This window comes from Euleptes europaea, chromosome 12, assembly GCF_029931775.1.
Source record: "Euleptes europaea isolate rEulEur1 chromosome 12, rEulEur1.hap1, whole genome shotgun sequence".
In the NCBI taxonomy this organism is placed as follows: Eukaryota; Metazoa; Chordata; class Lepidosauria; order Squamata; family Sphaerodactylidae; genus Euleptes; species Euleptes europaea.
Genome location: NC_079323.1, coordinates 15,429,301 through 15,451,935, shown reverse-complemented (window position 1 = coordinate 15,451,935; position 22,635 = coordinate 15,429,301). Strand labels below are relative to the sequence as shown.

The 22,635-nt window shown below is 42.2% G+C and overlaps 1 protein-coding gene across 1 annotated transcript in view; it reads left to right on the top strand.

Moving 5' to 3' along the window:
* The window catches only part of PGR (progesterone receptor), a 74,615-nt gene that overhangs the window by 6,726 nt on the left and 45,254 nt on the right, over window positions 1-22,635 (top strand). The window contains exon 2 of the mRNA XM_056858121.1: window positions 2,541-2,692. Coding sequence (XP_056714099.1) covers window positions 2,541-2,692 — 152 coding nt within the window. The remainder of the gene's footprint in view (window positions 1-2,540; window positions 2,693-22,635) is intronic.

The window sequence follows — 22,635 nt, the reverse complement described above, 5'->3', positions numbered from 1 at the left end:
TTGACTCTCGAATGCTCATACCCTGAAAATCTTGTTGATCTCTAGGGTGCTATGGGGAATCTACCTGTTCTACTGCAGTGTGCCGGATTTACGTATAAGCCAAACAAGCTATAGCTTAGGGCCCCACTCTCTTGGCCTCCCAAAAAATTTTTAAAGGAAAAAAAAACCTGGATGTACATTGTGTTTCTAAAGGAACTTTTGTTTTTGCCAAATGCCAATGTGTTTGCATTATTAAGTTTGTTATGAATAAAAAATCATTTTAAGTTAGAGCTTAATAATTATTTCACTATTAATATACTTCTTCTTAATTGTATTTCAGTTCAACAATTACTTTGATAAAATACTTATTTTGTTATGTGCAAATGGCTTTAGATACCTATTAGATCCATAAATTACCATATAGCATATATTCAACACAAAAAACAACGGCAATTTGTTGTTGACAAAGGACAGCTGGACATATACAGGACCCCATTACCTTCATTAGCTTAGGGCCTCATCAAACCTAAATCCGGCCCTGCTGCACACCAACATGGCTACTGTCTGGAACAATAAAACGCACAAGATTGTCATATCCTAGAGGTGCTGTACTCATTTCAGTTGAGAGTTGGTCTTTGTGTCCACATGTGGATATGCAGACTTCATTGAAATTCATGCAACCACCCTTTCCAGACAGGGTGATCCTGTGGTTCTCTTGGATGTTCTGCTCTTGTGAGGAACTGCTGATCTATGAAACCTCTTCATTACTGTCTTCCACATTGAAGTGGTCTTTGTGTCCACATGTGGATATGCAGACTTCATTGAAATTCATGCAACCACCCTTTCCAGACAGGGTGATCCTGTGGTTCTCTTGGATGTTCTGCTCTTGTGAGGAACTGCTGATCTATGAAACCTCTTCATTACTGTCTTCCACATTGAAACTGATTGTTGGGTAGGGCAGGGTTTTGGCAAATTGACTACTAGCCGTGGTGGGTTAAAGGAATCTCCACGTCCAGGGGTAGTCAACCTCTGAATAGCAGTGCTAGGAGGCAATATCTGTGTAATGCCTCCGTGGCCTCTAAACCCTTTATTGGCCCTCCAGGTCAACTGGAGGGCATTTGTGTAAAACAGTGCGCTGCACTAGGTGGACCACTGGTCTGATCTAGCAGGGCTCTTCTTATGCAAATCATTGTGTATTAATTTTCTGAGCATAGAAAAAGCAAGAGTCCAGTAGCACCTTAAAGACTAACAAAATTTCTGGCAGGGTGTGAGTTTTCGTGAGCTACCGCTCACTTCCTCAGATTCTTTCTGAGCATTGTGAGGAATAGTTACCCAAGGGAAAGCCTTCCCCTGTTCAACATTGCTGGTGAAGTCTCTTTGCAATTCTGTTTAATACCACTTGGGGCCAACTTAGTAATTGCAACATTTCTTTATATGTGGGTCCACCCTACAAACTCTGGGTTGGGGGGGATTCAAAGAGTCTGCTTCCCATTGTATTTTTCCCCAGCAGTCTCCAAATACTGTGAGCGCCTGTGGGAAAAGTAAGGTGGAGCAAAAGACTATGAGGGAAACTACAAGCAGGAGTCGTAAAATCGGATACTCCTTCCCGCACACAAATTATTGTATGCTTGTAGATTGTGTGAACCGCTCTGAGCCCCGTTCGCTGGGGTAGAGTGGGTTATAAGATTGATAAAACAAACAAATAAACAAATATCATGTGACTGAGGAAGAAGTGCATTTAAAGGGACACCTCTGCTTTTGTTATCTCTAGTCTGGGCCTGAGGTGTGGCAAAGATATGTGATTTTAGTAAGCGTGTCGAAAGATTCCTTCCGATTCATTCAAGCTTTGCCAGCTTTTATTTTTGTCATCCTTAATGTTCCTATACAGAGTAATCTTTCATGAACTGTTGACAGAGGGTCATGCTTCTAGAGCGTGTATATTTTATTGTTAAACCTGTGAGTCACATCATATAGCTTGAAGGGGAATTTTATATGCTTCCATTTCAAAGGCATCTCATTCCTATTAGACTGAATCCCCTTTATTGAATATTGCTGTGTGTTGGACAGAAGTGGGAGGGAAGGCAGCATGGTATAGCCCGATCTTGTCAGATCTTGGAAGCTAAGCAGGGTCGGCCCTGGTTAGTACTTGGATGGGAGACCACCAAGGAATCCCAGGGTTGCTGTGAAGAGGAAGGCACTGGCAAACCACTTCTGTTAGTCTTTTGTCCTGAAACCCCATAAGGGGTCGCCATACGTCAGCTGCGACTTGACGGCGCGTTACACACGCACACATTGAACAGTAGTAGAACTGCCTTCCTCATCATATTGGTTGTGGATGACATGGTCTACTTTTTCACTTTGCATATTAACATAGGAAGAATCTGATTGCCCCCTGATAGGCGGTGCTTAGTTGGTTTTGTGTTGCTTCATTCTCTACTTTTGCACTGTTGTCGTTTCTGTATCCCCCCAATGTTGCTATTTCTTCGGTACAGGATACCTTCTGTTTTGATAGCTTTATTGAATATTGTAACATCTTCCATTTCCTTCCTTCCTTTGTCTAGGTCCGATGCAGAAGCTGGCCAGAGCCCGCAGTACACTTTTGAATCATTGCCTCAGAAGATATGCCTCATTTGTGGCGACGAGGCCTCAGGATGTCACTATGGAGTCCTTACCTGTGGAAGCTGTAAAGTCTTCTTTAAGAGAGCAATGGAAGGTATTGTGAGGGATCTTTTTTTGTAATCCATTCTAATGATTGGGGGAGGGGGGGCTGTGGCTCAGTTTGTAGAGCATCTGCTTGGCATACAGAAGGTCCCAGGTTCAATCCCTGGCATCTCCAGTTAAAGGGACTAGGCAAGGAGGTGATGTGAAAGACCTCTGCCTGAGACCCTGGAGGTCTGAGTAGACAATACTGACTTTGATGGACCTTGGTGGTCTGATTCAGTAGAAGGCAGCTTCGTGTGTAATGATTAATATGTGATACAGATGATTAAATCCGTGGTATCTGTTAGCACCTTAGTTGGTATTAGGCATTCGAGAGAACACGTGTAAATATTTGCAGAATGTTATAAATTTCAGTGATCTATCCTCAGAACGGTTTGTTTTGCTGTGTCCCAGAGTGCTCTAGAATGAGACGTTTTAAAAATGTGCATTTCTTAGTTTATCCAGTTCAAATTTCTGTGCACGCTTGAGTGAACAAAATGGACTTTCCATGGCAAGGCTCACAACCAAATGGAAAGTCAGTTGTCTGTGTGTCATCCCGTTATATGGTGTGGGAGATTTCATTCAGGGTGATGTGTATTTGCTTTAAGAAAGTAGAACTCGGTGTCTAGATTTTATGCCAAGAAAAGCTGGATTTTGTGACCGCCATTTGTTACGTGCACTGAACCACGTTGGACCTTTTATTATTTTGTATTATTTATTCTGCAAACATTTAACTGTTTTGCATATCATGTTCCATTTTTGCTTACCATGGGGAGGGGCAACATTTTTCTCACTGCTTGGCAGACAAGTGGTCCCAACCCTTTGGTAGGTGTGTCGCTTTCATGCTCTTCTAAAGATGCGATGAGAAGAACCACGTGGCTGGAAGCTTGCATAAGACCTGAGTCAGCAAGAGAATAGCCATGGAGAAGGCAGAATAGCTCCGGGGTGTGTGGCCAGAACTGAATAGCAGAGCCACGTGTCTTGCATGCATAAGGTCTCAAGTTCAATTCCTGGCATCTCTAGTTAAAAGGACCATGAGGAATTAGACTTGGATCAATTTTGGAGGGTTGCTGCCCGGCAATACTTGTCTAGATGAATTTTGGGTCTGGCTCAGAATAAGGCATCTTCATATATACAGTGATCTGGGTAAGTACAAACCCAATTTGTATTACTCATCTGCAAAACAAAATTTGTAAACTGTTGCTTTCATGGAGACAGCATATTCAGTGCTGTGTACAGGATGAGAACCTCTGTCTTCTGTATTGGCTTAAACAATGCTGTGGAGGGAAATAACTTGGTTGATTTTTATTGTGCTTTCTTTTTTTTCACTGGGATGCTTTGTTTTTCTTTAAGGTACAATCCTAAGAACACTTTCCTGGGAGTAAGTCCCACTGAATAAACCTGAGTAGGATTTTGAATAGACCTGCTTGGGGATTGCTCTCTTAGGCTCCTAACATTGCTTTATACATACGGATTTGCTTTGCATGTACAGAACAAGTATTAATTAAATGTGTGTGTATAGTGCTATCAAGTTGCAGCCGACTTATGGCGACCCCGTAGGGTTTTCAAGGCAAGTGAGAAGCAGAGGTGGTTTGCCGTTGCCTTCCTCTGCAGAGTTTTCCCTGGTGGTCTCCTGTCCAAGTACCAACCCTGCTTAGCTTCCAATATCTGGTGAGATTGGGCTATACCATACCATTCCACATTCAATTAATTAAATAAATAGCAAACTGGTTTGGAGTCATTATGCTGCTTTGTTTGTTCAAGTTGCCTTGCTAGAAAATGCCCAGATTTTACTTGTACAGAGACTTATTTTAAAGTCATAATTTGCTTTTTGAAGGGGTTTGCTGTCAAGTCACAGCTGAGTTATGGCGACCCTGAGGGGTTTTCAAGGCAAGAGACGTTCAGAGGTGGTCTGCCATTGCCTGCCTCTGCGTCACAACCCTGGTATTCCTTGGTGGTCTCCCTTCCAAATACTGACCAGGGCCGACCCTGCTTAGCTTCTGAGCTCTTATGAGATCGGGCTAGCCTGGGCTATCCAGGTCAGGGCTTTATGGTGCCACAAAGCAAGTGGTTTGTTTTGCAGGGAGGCTGATGTGCTAACAGTGATACTTCCCCCTTGATTCTCAAGTCAAAACATTGCTGATCAACAAGAAGGCTATGGGTGAAGATGCATTCAGTGTGTTGGGAGTTCTGAGCTAGACATTAATGAGCCTACAGTGGTGAAATACACACAAATACAATATTACTAATCTTGTTCAACTACAAATGGGCTTATATTAACTGAATAGGGGAGGGGAGCTGAAGTCTGATGCAACATACAGATTCTGGTGACTTTCTGTCTTGGGTACACTTAACTGTCCTCTTAACAAGTACATCATATGTATTGTAGGTCCGAACTATGCATGATGCTGTGAATTTATGATTGGCTCCCCTGGTGTGTCATTTATCTGTGAGAGGGTAAGGGTAGATATGGATCGGGAACCATGGCTCTGGGGAAGGGACTGATGCGCTCCCCCATTTTATTCACCATTTAAAAAGTCTTTCCTTTTTCACAGTACACGAAACTTGTATTTTCCCTCTATCAGAACCAAAAACAAGTCTGAGGGTGCCATTTTCGATCAGGGGAATGGCTTGGGAGGAACAAGTTTAACAGCCTATTCCTGACCCGAAAGGACAAAAGTCCTTCGGAGGCCAGGAAGGGGCTGCGTCAGTGTTCGTGCCCCCTGCGCTGGCGCTTGTGCCACTTATGCCATTCAGGGTGGCACGGGCGCCATTCTCCTGGCGCTGCCATAGCAGCGCCACCCAGGGATGCCGGCTGGGCCTTCCGCCAGCATCCCACTGGTGCAAAGCCCTGCTCCAGTGTCCTGGGGGTGGGGCACAAATGTCGGGGAGGCAGAGCTGCCAGTAGGCAGCTTCCTGAACCCTTTCACCATGGGTATGCCAACGGAGAGAACAGTGTTGGTGGCACAGCCTCGCTGTTTTCAGTGGGGCAAAATGCCCCATTTAAAAATAAATTAAACCTTCAGAAGGGTCCAGGATTTCTTCAGGATGACAGAGATTTTGAGAGTACATAACAATTTCTTTTAGTACCCTAAGAAGCAATTCATCTAGACTCATTTAAGGGAGTGAGATATTCTATAAGCAGCTCTTTATTAGTCTTGAGCTGCAAATATGTATACTAGCAAAATGAAAAGAGAGGACAAATGTAAGAAGATACTTATCAATTGTACACCAGTTTAAACAATAGCTATTACAAAACAGCTACATTAATCACCACCACCATCATCCATTACTTTCAAAATAAACTTCAGATATGGCAAGTTTGGGAGAAAGAAACCACTGAGAATGTCTTATTCTAGTGCATGGAACTGATATAATTAATTACATATTCACAGTAATTGAGAGACAGAGCAGAGCTTATGTCTCCTAGCGATAATTGCAGCCCAACCCGTTTAGGGCTTTCGCACAGAAAACAAGCAAGGCGAATTGTGCTCAGAAGATTATAGGGGGTCTAGCATGGAAACTGGAGCGCTGATAAAATATGTGCATGTTGAACTGTATAAATAGGACCACCTCCTGGACTAGCCGCAACTCCCAAAAAGCCACACGTCTAATAAGTCCCTCCAAGTTTGGGTTGCAGAAGTGTGAATAAAGGTCCTTGTGGAAACAGAAACTTGTGAATTCACAAGTCTTATCCATTCATTCATGTTACTGAAATACGTTTATTTAAAAATGTGTACTCCGCTCTATTCCTTTGTTGCTTCAGTGCTAGTCATTGCTCAGTTTTTGATTTTCAATCCATTCTTCAGGGAGACCAGACATTTCTGGCCTCTTCTCCTCTTATTTGCTGTCTTAGGAGGCTGCAGCTGTGACTGGTTACAGCCTCTTTTGCCCCTAATAAAATCCTGAATGACCTGCCTCGTGTGTCTGAGAAGCATTTTAACTATTTTGTTTTTATCCTGCTTTTCCTCCAGGGAGCTCAGGGTAGTATACAACATTGTCCCCTTCTCCGTTTGCTCTTCACAGCAACTCTATGAGGTAGGTTAGATTGAGGGAGTGTGACGGGCCCAACCCAGTGAGCATATCTGAGTAGAGATTTGAATGTGGCTGTCCCCTAAACTGACAGTGTAACTGCTACTCTACATTATCTCTGAGTTCCTTCTGATGACGGCTGAGTAAACAGTGGAACAGTGGCTTGAATCAAGCAACACTATGCACAAGTGGGAAGCATGGATGGACTTAGTGCAGTTCCACTTCCTCAAGATCATGTGTAATCTCAGTCCTTTCCTGCCTATATATTATAGCGCCCAGAAACTGGAAGCACACAATCTTTTGTGGGCGGAAACATAAGTGGGGATACAGTTAGTCTGATGTACCGCAAACTGCCACCATGATCTTTTTCTTGCTTTTCTGCTTGTATTACGGCTCTAGTGCAAGTGAAAATTTTGCTCTGGATCCAGCCCAAGATATTCTTGTGTTCCTACTTCAACATTGTCATTATCTTTTAGAATGTCCGAGATAAGGAGTTGTATCCAGTCAATGATCAGTAGGAGGAGATTTTCCCCATGCCCCCCTTCCCCTAACAGCTTCTTTTGACCCCTGGAAAGATTATGCATGAATAGAGTTGGAAGGTCAGAAAGGGGTGGAAAAGGGAGGAAAGGTGTTTCGGACCAATATCCGCTACTCCTCTCCCTTCCCTTTTTCTCTTTTAATCACCACAGTTTGCTAAAAAAAAAAAAAATGCCATTGACATTATGCTGTTTTTTGTCATAGTTTGTGGAGGTTTAGGACCATGGAAACATACAGTTGGAAGGGACCTCAAGAGTCATCTAGTCCAACCCCCCTGACCAATCAGGAGATTCACAACTATCTCTCCTCACCCACCCCCCGCCAGTGTCCCCTGCTCTATGCCCATAGGAACGCAAAAAACCTCCAGTAACCCTGGCCAATCTGTCCTGGAGAAAAAAATCCTTCTTGACCCCAAAACGGCGATCGACATTTAAACATTTTATGTCTCCTTTTAACAACAACAAAAACATTATTTTAATAAACCCGCATACACCGGTGCGCTGCTCCACAGAGTAGCAGATTTGAATATAGGTTTCCCAGGTCCTAGGCAGAGGTTCAAATGTCATTGGATATGGTGCTGTCTTCCCTTCCTGGATTGTCTTGTCCACACAGGAAACCAGGAATAATTATAATAGCACGCTGTCTGAGAACGTGGGATACTTAATGTAGTCTGACTCCGTAAGTACGCTTGTCGGTAGTTGGTTGAACTAGTTTGGACTCTTTGTTGAGTTCAGCCAAAACACACATTGCGGATTGTTGATGCAGTGTTCTATCCTCAGGAAGGATGAGAGAGGAAGATGACTTCACCTTTCCTTGCTAAACATAGACTAGAATCCCAGAGCTGGAAAAAAAAACATTTCAGATTCCTAAGCAACAGTGTCAAATTTGTCATAGGACTGCAATAACATTTCGCATTCCTGAATGGCACAATGAATCTTCTAGCCGGGCAATCCTGAAGGTAAGTAAGACCCTTTTAAGCCCATTGTAGTGAGCGGCCTTAGAAGGGTGTGCAAGTGTCCCGGTGTGAACTTATGCATGTACTTTAACAGCCAAAACACAGCCATACCCATTTCTGTGACCCCTGAGGTATGTTCGTGTAACTCAGTACTACTCACTGGGCTTCTTTGTGAGTGTGTGCATGTATGCATGTGTGTGTAAAGTGCGGTCAAGCCGTAGCCGACTCATGGTGGCCCCATAGGGTTTTCAAGGCAAGAGACGAACAGAGGTGGTTTGCCATTGCCTGCCTCTGTGTAGTGACTCTGGACTTCCTCAGTGGTCTCCCATCCCGGTACTAGAATCATAGAATCATAGAGTTGGAAGGGACCACCAGGGTCATCTAGTCCAACCCTCCACAATGCAGGAAATTCACAACTACCTCCCCCACACACCCCCAGTGCCCAGAAGATGGCCAAGATGCCCTCCCTCTCATGAACTGCCTAAGTTCATAGAATCAGCATTGCTGACAGATGGCCATCTAGCCTCTGCTTAAAAACCTCCATGGAAGGAGAGCTTACCACCTCCCCAGGACGCTTGTTCCACTGAGGAACTGCTCTAACTGTTAGAAAATTCTTCCTAATGTCTAGATGGAAACTCTTCTGATTTAATTTTAGCCCGTTGGTTCTGGTCCGACCTGGAGCAACAGAAAACTACTCAGCACCATCCTCTATATGACAGCCCTTTAAGTACTTGAAGATGGTTATCATATCCCCTCTCAGTCTTCTCCTTTTCAGGCTAAACATACCCAGCTCCTTTAACCTTTCCTCATTGGACTTGGTCTCCAGACCCCTCACCACGTTCCAGCTTATCTACATCTTTCTTAAATTGTGGTGCTCAAAACTGAACACAGTACTCTAGGTGAGCTCTAACCAGAGCTGAGTAAAGCAATACCATCACTTCATGTGATCTGGACACTATAATTCTGTTAATGCAGCCCAAGATCGCATTTGCCTTTTTAGCTACCGCATCACACTGCTGACTCAGGTTCAGTGTTTGGTCTACTAAGACCCCAAGATCCTTTTCGCACACACTACTGCTGAGACAAGTCTCCCCCATCCTATAATTATGCATTTTATTTTTCCTACCTAAATGCAGAACTAACCAGGGCTGACCCTGCTTAGCTTCTAAGATCTGACGAGATTGGGCTACCTTGGGCTATCCAGGTCAGGGCAGGTCAGCATACCAGCTTTGATTAAAAATACAATCAAAGTGCTTCTGGTTGCCAGCTACTTTGAAAACACGATGATTTTTAAAAAGGCAAAATGAAAAGGCAAGAGAAAAGAGAAATAGTAAAGTTTTTCTATGTCACACTGACATTTGTTGCACTGCGTATTCAGAGTAGGTATATCGTGGCCTTATCATTTAATGACATCAAGTATATTTAAATTAGCTTTGTTGTGATACAGGTCTGATGTGATTTTTCAGTGTTCCATGGTATTATCCTTGTTATATCCAAGCATAATTATTTCAAGGAGGGATGACAGAGTTTGTTTGTCTCGGGAGTGCAATTTGTAATGGAAATTATGTGCCAGAATTGGGGTGGGGGGAGAGAACATACAAGTACAAAAACATAATAAGATTTGTTCCAGCCAGTCTTAAAGGGAAGAAGACACCCAAATTAATAAGGAAATTTACAGAACGGGAGCCTTTTTGTGAGTCTGAAAGCTTCAGTGGGATGTGCTAGTGAAAGAGGAGAAGGAAAAAAAGGGATGGAGGAAGAGGTTTAATGCTGGAAATAGATGTATTGATATAGATCCAAACTCAAGATTAGGCTAAGATTAGGCTACCTGACAATAGTGAAATGCCCAAAATGAAGGCAGCAATAAATATGCTAAAAATGTTCATGTGGAAAAGTGGTATATAAATATCATAAATAAATAAATTGTTCTTGTGGTATCTCCCAAGGTCGTAAGAAAAGCCCAGTTGGATCCGACCACAGCCCCATCTATTGTACTAGTACTCAAGGGTAGACTGCTTCCAAACGTGGCATTTCTATTCAGCCATGATGGCTATTTGTGTCCCGTTTCCTTCCTTAGCTCCACTGCTTTTGCCGCCTCTCGCCTGCCCTGTCAAAATTTAGATTGCAGTTTCCTTAGGGCAGAGACATTCATTTATTTAGAAAATGTCTTTGCCACCTCTCCAGAGATGTGCTCAAGGCAGCTTGCAGATTTTTTAAAAAATGTAATAAAATAATAAAACATAAGAGATCAATAAGCAGGCCATCAAAAACAGCATTCAGCAGCCTAAGCAACCGTATTCATCGAATAGACTGGAAAACAAATAATAGAAACAGCTAAAAAAAATGGAACTCCTCAGGTAAAGCTCAGTTAAAGCTGGTGAACCAGTGCTCATTTTTTCAAGGCATCTTGTGCTCGCGTACAAGTGGAAAGGTCATATCAAAATTGGTTGTAAAGGGAGGTTTTCCACTGAGCAAGATTCCAAGTCAGTCTTGGAACCGGTTTCCAAAAAAGTGTAAAGTTGGCTCTTTGGAGCATGTGGAGATGTCAGTAAAGAACCGCTGTGTGGCTTTGACCATCTGCAGAACGTCTTTCCTTCTCAATGGACTATTACAGGTGGATCTCTCTCACCCACTATGAGATCATGGATTGGGGTCACTAGGCCTTCTCAGAGCACAAGACTTCCATGCTAGCATGACGACTCTTCTGATATTAAAGGTTTATTGCCAGCTCTCCATTTTCTCTCCTTCTGATGTTGCCTTTCTGTGTCTACCGTGCCTAATGATATTTTAATCTGCTTTGTTTCTTTCGTTAATTCAGTTATCTGCCCACATCTGCGTACCGTTTCTTGAAGTTTGATTAGCTCTTATTTCATTTTGGTCTCCTGTTCTTATCTTTGTATCGCCACAATAGAGTCCACGGTTCGCTTTTGACAGGGGAGAGTTTTATGTTCAGCGCAGTATTGTTTTTTCGGGTGACAGAACAATACTCTATTTGGGCGCTTTGCATATTATTGCTATTGGAAACAAACCTCGCCTTCTTGACGCAGGAACTTCCTAGTTCAGTATTTACTCTGTAATCCAAAACGGGTGTGTGTGGGGGGGAATGGGGAGGACTAAACAAAATCCACATCAAAACACCCACACCAGCATTTAGAAAGCTATCATTGCTCATTTTATATTCATATTTCGTGATTCTTTTATTGCTGAGTTTTTTATTTTGCCTCTCTTTTTCTAGTCTCCGTTTATAAAACAGCAGTTTATAAACCATTGTTTCTTTTGACTAATTTGCTCCAAAAATAGCTTGGGGAACTTGTTCCAGGGAGTCCAACACAAGCCCTTCCACACACTCCTCCTTTCCCCTAACTGCCTAACATATTGACCTGAGAGGTAGGAGGAGGGTTGACCTTGTGTATGAAGAACAAAAACCACACACACACACACACACACACACACACACACAAGAGAGAGGTCTCTGTTTTACAGCAAAAATCCTTATGTCGTGGTGGCAGCTGCTGCCAGAGCAGGATTTTTTTTTTAAATTTGCACAGCTACCCTTGCACTGGGGATTCCCCCTCCTGAGTTCGTGCCCTCTTATGTGAGCTTGCTGACAATCCCAAGCCATAGACGTGCCTTTATGCTTGCCAGATTAAATGCTTACCCAACTGCAGAGATGTCAGGTCGTTTTGCGAAAACTCCATACTCAGATCGAGTTTGTGAATGTAAATCTGGAGATATTGGGACTTTACACCATCTCTTATTGTTTTGTCAGCACTGGTCAGCTCCTCGGTTGCGTTGGATCACCCCAATATTGTCTAAATACAAACTTCCCTTGGAGTCCTGGGTGATATCCCACATAATGGGAGGTATTCATCCTGATATCACTAGTTCTGTTGCAAGATTTTTGGCGGAGGTGATGTCGCTCAAACGTCAAAACAAAACAAGCACGTAAACTGCGAGTTGAATGTTGAAACAGATTTTGTGATTTCAATGAGACTGGTTCAGGGGGAATATATTATTATGGTATTGGTGATGCTATGTTTAGTAATTGTTTTCTACTGTGTTTTAACCTTAAGTATACGTTGGGTGTTGTAAATTGATTATGTGTTGTTGTGTTATGTATTATTGTTATGGTTAAGCTCAAGACCTTTGGTCAAAGGAACTAGTAAATAAATGGAATGGAAATTTGCACAGCTAATCAAATCTACAATTACTAATCAGAAGCCTTGCTGGGCAAAAACCCCACCTGGTTCTACCCACTTTCTAAAAGCACTTGGCTGGCACCAGGAAAGGTGTCAGTGGGTGCCCTGGCACCAGCAAGCACCACGTTGGGGACCCTTGTCTTACATGAGTGGAATATCATGTATGCTCGCTGCATTGTGGAATATCAGGTATACTCCTGCATTGTTCAGGGGGTTGGACTAGATGACCCTGGTGGTCCCTTCCAACTCTGTGATTCTATGATCCGTGTTTTCTCAAACTTCTTCTGTTGTGCCCATGCATAATGTATGGTGCTGTCTTGTATTGAGTTGTTCCCTCAGCCTAGCATTGTGTACTTTGATTGGCAGCAACTCTCAAAGGGCCGAAGAACACATGAACACATGAAGCTGCCTTATACTGAATCAGACCCTTGGTCCATCAAGGTCGGTATTGTCTACTCACACCGGCAGCGGCTCTTCAGGGTCTCAGGCAGAGGTCTTTCACATCACCTACTTGCCTAGTCCCTTTAACTGGAGATGCCAGGGATTGAACCTGGGACCTTCTGCATGCCAAGCAGATGCTCTACAACTGAGCCATAGCCCCTCCCCTATGGGGAGCTGAAGAATGAGAATCAGGTTGGGGGAAAGGATGGTGCCTCTGCTTCTTTTTCCTAACTACCCAAGATACTTTTAATGGGAGATACCAGGCATAGAGCCTGGGACCTTCAGGGCCCTTTGTGCGGGTCTAGAGCTATGGCGTTGTTGCTTAGCTGTATTCAACTATTCGTAAGCACTATTAACCCCTCACTGGTGTGCAACTCCAATATATGACATAAATGTATGAATAAATGTATGTCTGTTGAATTCCCATGCAGATCTGAAAATTAAAAGGAAATTGGAACCTTGGCTTACCTGTGAAGGTTCCTTCTACACTGAGGGAGGAGTACATCTTCATCAGCGGGTTTTGTCGTTCCTATGCTCAGGGAGGCGGATCCAAAAAACCTTTTTTCTTTCTGTCACATGTGCTAGGACCGCCCTCTGATATCCAGTTCGTGGACTTCCATAGAAGAATTTTTAAAAACAGAAAGACAGATGTGCACCCAAAAGAACAAGGAGCAGCCACTGCAAAAAACACAGCTTAAAACCAAGAATTAGTAACAAGTAGAACATGAAAATACTTTATTCTAATTCCCCTTATTTATTATTCCTATATATAACGTATTGTTTTCCCATTTTTAATTTTTTTTTAATTCAGCTTTATCTGGACACTTGACATTCTTCATCTTGATCCATTCTTCACCCTGGGCGGGCAAGATGTACTCCTTCCTCAGTGTAGAAGGAACCTTCACAGGTAAGCCAAGGTTCCGTTCTCCCACTGAGTTCGGAGTACATCATCAGCGGGACCTTCAAAAGCTGACGTTCACTGGGAGGGAGTCTTCATTGATCATTTGATACAACATTCTGGAGTACTCTCCTGCCGAATGCCGCATCGGATGAAGAATAGGCATTTATCTTGTAATGTCGTATGAACGTAGAAGGGCTCGACCAGGTCGCAGCCTTACAGATTTCTTCCATGGATGCATGGCCATCAAATGCTGCTGAAGTAGCGGCGCTGCGGACTGAGTGAGTGGTAATTCCTAACGGCACTGGTATGTTGCTAAGTTGATAGCACAGCTGGATACACTGTTTGATGCACTTGCTGATAGCTGCCTTTGACATTTTGCACCCTTTATTGGGTGATGAAATAGAAACGAATAAAGACTCCGAGTGCCAGAAAGATTCCGTCCTTCTCAAAAGGATGCGTAAAGCTCTTTTCACGTCCAAAGTGTGCCAGTTCTTCTCCTTTGGATGAGAAGGGTGAGGGCAAATGGATGGAAGATGGAGTTCCTGTTGTCTATGGAACTTAGAATTTACCTTTGGGATAAAGGCTCGATCTGGACGTAGTACTACTTTATCCGCGTGGAAGACACAGAGGCTTTTTCTAGATGACAAAGCCGCCAGTTCTGACACCCTTCTAGCTGATGTAACAGCCGTGAGGAAGAGAACTTTCATCCTAAGGTGACCCAGGGAAGCCTCCCGTAAGGGTTCAAATGGGTGTCGAGTCAGAGCCTGGAGTACCATGTGAAGTCTCCAAGTCGGAAATCTATGAATTGTCGGAGGAGAGATGGCCGAGGCTCCTTTCAAGAAAGTGACTATGTGGGGATGCCTTGACGTTGGGCAGCCATCCAGTTGGGGAACAACCGTCGCGATCGCCGTCACCTGTCATTTGAGAGTAGATGCCTTCAGCCCTTGAGCTAATCCCTCCTGAAGAAAGTCAAGCAAGTTGCCAGTGGAAATGGTCACTGGATCAGTATGTTTTCTCCCGCACCATCTAGCAAAGGCCTTCCAAGAAAAATCGTATATGCGCCTGGTAAATTGTTTCCTGGCTTCCAACATGGTGTCGACGACCTTTGAGTATAGCCCATCTCTAGCAACCTTGACCTTTCAAGAGCCAGGCGGTCAGCTTTAACCAGGCTGGATCTGGGTGTACTAAGGGGCCCTGTTGGAGAAGGTCCTGGACTGGAGGTAGGAACCATGGTTCCTGGATTGATAGCTCTCTCAGTGTCACGAACCAAGGTCGCCGGGGCCATCGAGGGGCTATAAAGATGACCAGGGCCCTCTCTTGTCTGATTTTTCGTAGAGCTTTAGAGATCACTGGTAGAGATGGAAATGCATAAAGGAGACCCCGTGGCCACGGGGACAACAGTGCGTCTATTCCCTCTGCCCTTGGATGCATAAATCTTGACAGGAACCTTGGGAGCTGGTGATTTTTGCCTGTTGCGAAGAGGTCCATGATGGGTCTTCCGAATTTCTCCGTTATTTGAAGGAAGGTCTCTCTCTTCAAGGACCACTCCCCCTCGTCCACCTGCTATCGGCTGAGCCAATCTGCCTGCTCGTTTAGTACTCCTATGTGCTCTGCCCTGATGGACGCCAAGTGAGCCTCTGCCCAATTCAGAATTGTTATGGCTTCTGCGTGAAGGGAGGAGGAATGAGACCCGCCTTGCTTGTTTATGTAAGCTTTTGCTGAGACATTGTCCATTCTCAGCAGGACGTGACTGTTCTCGATTCTTGGCTGAAACTCTATCAAGGCTTTCCGGATTGCCCGTAACTCCAGCTGATTTATGTGGAGGTGACTCTCTTTTGGTGTCCAACGACCCTGTGCTACTTGTTGCTGCAGAACCCCCCCCCCGTCTTCCAAGCTGGCATCATGGAGATTGGGAGACAGTTCTGGCCCTTGGCTTGGTTGTGGGATCTGGTCCACCACCTTAAGCTGTCCTTCACTTGTCTTGGGATGGTGAGGCGTGGGTTCCTCTTTTGAGTTATCTGCAGTTGAAATGGCTTGAGAAACCATTGCAGGTCCCTCATGTGGAGGCGAGCCCATGGCACAATCCCTATGCATCCCACCATTTCCCCCTGCAATCTGACTAAGAACGACAGTCCGGAGGATTTGGAAAGAATCACTGTCCTTGTCAACTTGACAATGGAGGAAATCTTGTCTGGTGGAAGGAAGACTGCATTCTGGTTCATGTCTATGAACACCGCCAGGTGATGGATGAACTGGGACGGAGAGAGGGTGCTCTTGATCCAGTTTACCAGGAAACCGTGGTGTTCTAGAGCCCGGAGGACAGTCTCCATGTGCTGTAAGGACAGTTATTCTGAAGGAGCACTCACCAGGATATCTACTAAATATGGGAAGACGTGGATCCCTACCTCTCAGGTGAGCCACCAACGTCACCAGGACCTTGGTAAAGACCCTCGGGGCCGATGAGAGACCAAATGGGAGGGCCAGAAACTGATAGTGATCGAGGTTGTATGCAAAGCGGAGAAACTTTTGGTGCTCGGGGTAGATGGGGATGTGTAAATACGCTTCCGTCAGGTCTATCGATGTCAGAAATGCTTGGGGACGGAGTGCCACTATGATGGACCTGAGTGTCTCCACCCTGAAACATTTGAGCCGGATAAATTTGTTGACGTGCTTTAGATTTAGGATTTTGCGCCAATCGCCATTTCTCTTCGGAACAGTAAAGAAAACGGAGTATACCCCGACACACTGTTCTGTCTGGGGGACTGGTTCAATTGCCCTGATTTGAAGCAGGTGGTCTATGGCTGCTTGATTGCGGGCTATCTTCTCCGGTTTGGAAGAGGAGGGGGAGAGAAAGAAGCAGTTTGGGGGGGATTTGCGTAGTTCTAGGCTGTATCCCTCGTGAATAATCTTTTGCACCCAAGTGTCTGGGTGAAGGGAGTAGCAGATATTGGCAAAAAGCTGGAGTCTTCCCCCCCACCAGACTGTCCCAGCAGTCATTGTTTCCCCAGTTTCTCAGTAAATCTGTTGGACTTGTCCAAGTGTTGTTGTGGTTGGAATCCCTTGTTAAACCTGGGCCCCTTGCGAAAGGATCCCCTTCCAGAATTCCAGTTGTTCCTTCTGTTGTCTGCTCTGCCCCTTGACAGGATGTGAGAGGTTCAGAAGGGACGAAAGGAAGAAGAGTAAGAGGTCTTACCTTCTTTCCTTATGTATTTTGGCAAGGCCTTTTTCTTGTCTTTCGTCTCGACTAGTATGTTCTCTAGTTTAGAACCAAAGAGCCGATCACCCTTGAATGGGTATCCCAACAGGATGGATTTGGAACCGAAGTCAGCTGACCAGGACTGGAGCCAAAGGGCCCTCCTAGAAATAGAGGAAACTGCCAGTGCCCTGGCCGACATAGTCATGGAATCAAGAGTGGCTTCCGCCATAAAATTTACTGCTTTCAGAACTCTGTTAAGACCACTCAGAACCCTTTTATTGTCTTGTGGAGTCAGGTCAATTATTTTTCTGATCCACATGATGGATGCCCGAGCCACCAATGCTGCCGTAGCCGCTAGAAGAGGGAGAAGGGGACCTACTCCTGCTGGAAGAGGACAATGGTGCCTGCCTTGCTGCCTTAGTTGGCCAGGCATGGCGTGTGTCGCTGGAGCATTCCCCACGTTCTGACTCAGAGTGGATGGAAACACTGGAACCCGGGGATGAGGCTCTGGATCTTGTGTATATATAAATTTTATTGGGTTTTATGATAGAAATTTTCCATTGCATTAAACAACATCTATAACAATATCGAATTTCAATTCTAACCTAAAGTTGTTATAATTCCATATCATATAATAAAAAAGAGAAAAGAAAAAAGAAAAAAAGAAATGGAAAATTTTTTGACTTCCCCATCACCTCTATCTGCCTCTTAATAAAAAGTTCCTCCCGTCATAGGTAATCTAATCTTGATAAAATATCAATACCATATATAAAAAACCATAATCTGTTAGTAAATATAATTATGCTTATTCAATATAAAAAAAAATCAAAAATAATCCTCTGGATCAGATTAGAAAATATTCTTCCATTCTTCCCAATTTTAACTCATATTCACAATAATGCATCCACGCCCCCCATTCCCCCAAAAACCGAACGTCATTTTCTTCATTTAGAATAGCTGTGAGTTTTGCCATTTCTGCCACTTCAAACATTTTAACAATCCAGTCTTTTTTCTCTGGAGTTTCTAGCCCTTTCCATTTCGCTGCATAAAGCAGTCTCGCAGCTGTTGTGGCATATATCAAAAAGGTTCTTTGTGTTGCTAAGTCGTCTGGAATCATACTCAATAACATCATTTCTGGTGTTTTGGATATATTCTTTTGTAGTATTAATCTCAGTTCGTTATAAATCATGTCCCAGAAGTCTTTGGCTTTGTCACAGGTCCACCACATGTGATAAAAGGAACCAATTTCTTTGTTACATTTCCAACAAGTAGGGGACATCGTTTTATAAATCTTTGCAATTTTCTTGGGTGTTAGATACCATCTATACATCATTTTATAGATGTTTTCTCGCACTGACTGTGCTTTTATTCCTTTTAAATCTTTAGACCATAATCTTTCCCATTTATTTAAAACAATATCATGTCCCACATTTTGAGCCCAGTCGATCATAGTTGGTTTAATCGTGTCCTGCTCACAGTATATTGTTAAAAGGAGATTATACATTTTAGAAATCAGCTTTGTATTATTGTCTAGTAGAATCCTTTGAAAAGGAGATTTTTCTTTAGAGAAACCTTTTTTTGCATCTTGTACAAAAACTGATTTGATTTGGTAATATTGAAGCCATTGTAAATCATCCTTAAGCAGTTGAAAGTCTTTTAGTGAGCATTTCTTTCCTTCCCAATTAGTTAGATCTTGATAAGTAATAAATTTGTCTGGTCTAAGTGGGCGCAAAGTTAGCATTTCTTGGGGCGATATCCACATCGGTGTTTCTGGTTCCAAAATGTGTTTATATCTCATCCAAATACGAAGTAGAGAGGACCTGATTATATGATTACGGAATGTTGCTTGTAATTTAATTTTATCATACCACAAATAACCATGCCATCCACTTAAGTTATTATAACCTTCCAAGTCTAGCAAACGTACATTTGACAAATTCATCCAGTCTTTTAGCCATACTAAAGCTACCGCTTCAGCATAGAGTTGAAAGTTAGGCAGTGCTAAACCTCCTCTAGTTTTTAGATCCACCAAGTATTTATAAGCAGTCCTTGGTTTTTTTCCTTGCCAGATGAAGTTTGAAATGTCTTTCCTCCAAGTTTCAAAATATTTTGTTTGTGATATTATTGGTAAATTTTGGAATAAGAAGAGCATCCTCGGTAAGACATTCATTTGGATCGTTGAGATACGTCCCATTAATGACAATTTTTTGTTTGACCATATAATCATATCAGTTTTAATCTTACCCCATAACTTGAGGTAATTGTTGGTTAACAGATCTTTATTCTTTGCAGTGATCCAAATTCCCAGGTATTTAACTTTGTTAGCTTTCTCCCAGCCAGTATATGATATAAATTCCTGTTGTTGTATTTCCGATAAATTTTTAAATATTATCTTTGTTTTTTCTTGATTCACTTTAAAGCCTGATACTTTTCCAAAATCATCCAAAGTCTCCTGAAGTATATTCATTGACTGTGTTGGGTTTTCCAAAATTAGCAGTAGGTCATCCGCGAATGCTCTCAACTTAAATTCATGTTTTTTAATTCTTAGCCCGCGGATGTCCTCCATACTTCTTAGTTTCACACATAGCGGTTCCAACACCAACAAAAATAAAAGTGGAGACAAGGGACATCCCTGTCTAGTCCCTTTCGTGATTTGGCAGTTATCTGACATTGATTCATTAACCAAAATTTTAGCTTGTTGGGAGGTATAAATAGCCGATATACCTTTCTGAAAACGATCTCCAAAATTCAATTTATCCAAAATCCGTTTCAAAAAGTTCCAAGAGACCATATCAAAGGCTTTTTCTGCATCCAAAAATACAAAAGCCGCAGTTTGTTGAATATTATGGTCATAATATTCCAGTGAATCTAGTAAAATTCTTACATTGTCTTTTATTTGCCTTCCTGGTATAAAACCTGCTTGGTCCTCATGTATAAGATCCTTAATAAATTGCTTTATCCTACATGCCAAAACCGAAGCAAAAATTTTGTAATCCACATTTAAGAGCGATATAGGTCTGTAATTAGATGTTTTTTCTGGATCTCTTCCTTCTTTGGGTATCAGTGATATAAATGCGTGTGACCAAGTCTCCGGGGATGTTCCCTCGTCCAAAATTGCATTGTAAAGTGAACCAAAAAATCCAACTAAATTGTCACTAAAAGTTCTATAAAATAGTGCAGTAATTCCATCTGGTCCAGGTGTTTTATCCGTTTTTTGTCTCAGTATTGCTTCTTGTATTTCTTCCCTTGTTACTGGAGCTTCAATACATTCTCTCTGGGTCATTGACAAAGCTTTCATCTGTATTGAGTTTAGAAATTTATCTATTTTCTGTTTTGGAGTATTTTCTTTCTGATATAACTTAGAGTAAAATGAAACAAATTCTTTCTGAATTTCTGAAGTTGAATAAACTGGTCCTTTAGCAGTTTGGATTTTTGTTATAATCTTCTTTTGAAATGAGTCCTTCAGTTGTGTTGCTAAAAATTTTCCTGGTTTATTTGCATATTCAAAATACTTTTGTTTAGCAAGTTTCAGATTTTTATTCATTTCCTCCATTATTACCAAATTTAATTGGTGTTTAGATGCAGAAATCTGTATTTGAATTTCTCTTCTCTCCTCTTCCTGTGTTACCATTACCAATTTCTGCTCCAAATTTTGTAAATTCCAAAGTATGTTGTTTGTAAATTGCAATTGAGTCTTCTTCCAGGCCGAGTGTTTCTGTATCATAAAACCTCTCAGAACAGCTTTGAATGTGTCCCAAACTGTATTTAAAGAAGTTTCCCCATTAAGGTTAATTTCAAAAAAATCTTTCATTAAAACCTGTAATTCCTTTTGTATCTTGTTGTCTTTTAAAAGTTTATCGTTCATTCGCCATCTAAATGCTTGTTTATTGTTCCAATCAAAGGTAACAGGATTGTGATCAGAAAAAGTTCTAGGTAAAATATGAATTTTACGTAGTTGCGTGAAAATGATTTACTGGCCCATATCATATCGATTCTGGAGTGTGAATCGTGTCTTGCTGAATAAAAGGTGTATTCTTTAGCTGTTGTATTCATTGTTCTCCAAATGTCTTGTAATTCTAATTCTGAAGCCATGGCAAAGAAAGTTTTAGGCAAGCATCCATCATTGATATCTTTTGCTTTTGATTTTTTGTCCAGAGATGGGAGAATAATTCCATTGAAGTCGCCCATCAATAAAATTTGGTCTTGTGCGTACTGGGTTATCAGGTCATGTAATTTTTCATAGAAGGATTTTTTCCCTTCATTGGGTGCATAGATTCCAACCACTATTGTCCTTTGTCCCAATATTTTAGTTCTGATAATTACAATTCTTCCTTCATTGTCTTTATATACTAGTTCTGGACAGAGACTGGGGTGGGCATAGATTACCACTCCCTTTGTTTTAGTTTTAGCAGAAGCAATAAATGCTTGTCCAAGCATCTGTTTCTCCAAGTATTTTTTATGCTTTAAAGCTATATGGGTTTCTTGTAAGCAAATTAGGGAGTATTTATATTTCTGTAGATATTTGAAGATTCTGGCCCTTTTAGTTTTCTCATTCAGTCCATTTACATTCCAAGAAATTGCTTTTGCCATAATGTTGTATTTTTTAGCAAAATAAAAAGTCTATAGTTTAGTACCACCTTCTGCACCCTGTACCTCTTCTTCTTCCTCTTCTTCTTCCTCCTTCTCTCCAGGTAATTCTTTAAGGTCCATTTTATATTTTCTCAAAAATTTCCCCACATCTGCTTGGGATAGAATTGTCGTTTTCACTTCCTTATAGGTGAAAGCCAAACCTTGTGGCATAATCCAACGATATTTGATGCCATTAGCTTTCAGTATAGACACAAAGTCTTTGTAGTTATTCCTCTGTGAAAGTAGATGCCTTGGAATATCCTTCAGTAGTATAAGAGAGGAGTCTCCTGCTGACACTGGATTTTCATAATGAATCTTCATAATCTTGTCTTTAACTCTGGTGTCATAGAACACTATCATCAAATCTCTTGGCTTAGATCTTCTCATTCTAGCAGGTAGTGGTATCCTGTATATTCTATTAATGGCTTGTTTTAATTCTTGTTCATCTATCTGAAATAAGTAGGCCAAATTTGGTATTGCAGATTCTTTATTATCTCCCATCATATCTGGAAAATTGCGTATACGAAGGTTGGTCTCTTTCACTCGATTAATAGCTTGGGATGCTTGACCAAGATTTGTCATCATAGAAGTCAACTGTGCCATCTGTGCAGACATCTGTTCAAACTGTTTATTTGTTGCCTCAGTTTGTTTAGTTAGCATATCCTGTAACTTTTTTTCCATGGTCGAGGTTTGTAAAGAGTCCCTTAGTTTAGTATAGGCAGGGCTATGTAGTGAGCCAGAGCGGGGTCGAGACATTTACATTCAAAAAAAGCTGGTAAAATACATGTCCACCGACAGGGCCTTTAAGGTGCTGGTTAAAAGATGATAGTTCAAAGATCAGCCTAGTAATTTTTTCGGGTTGAAAAGAGTCGAAATTGGCTTTAAAATTGCATTTTAAAGTTTTAAAATACCAGTGAGTTTTTTTGGTCGCTCTAGATCGGATTAATCAGGAAGTAAACAGGAAGTTACTAGTGCTGCAGACCTTCTATCGCCTCTTCTCGATGGTTATTCCTTCAGGAATGATTTGAAAGTAACTCGAGTGCGACGGATATTCAGTCCCGCGGCT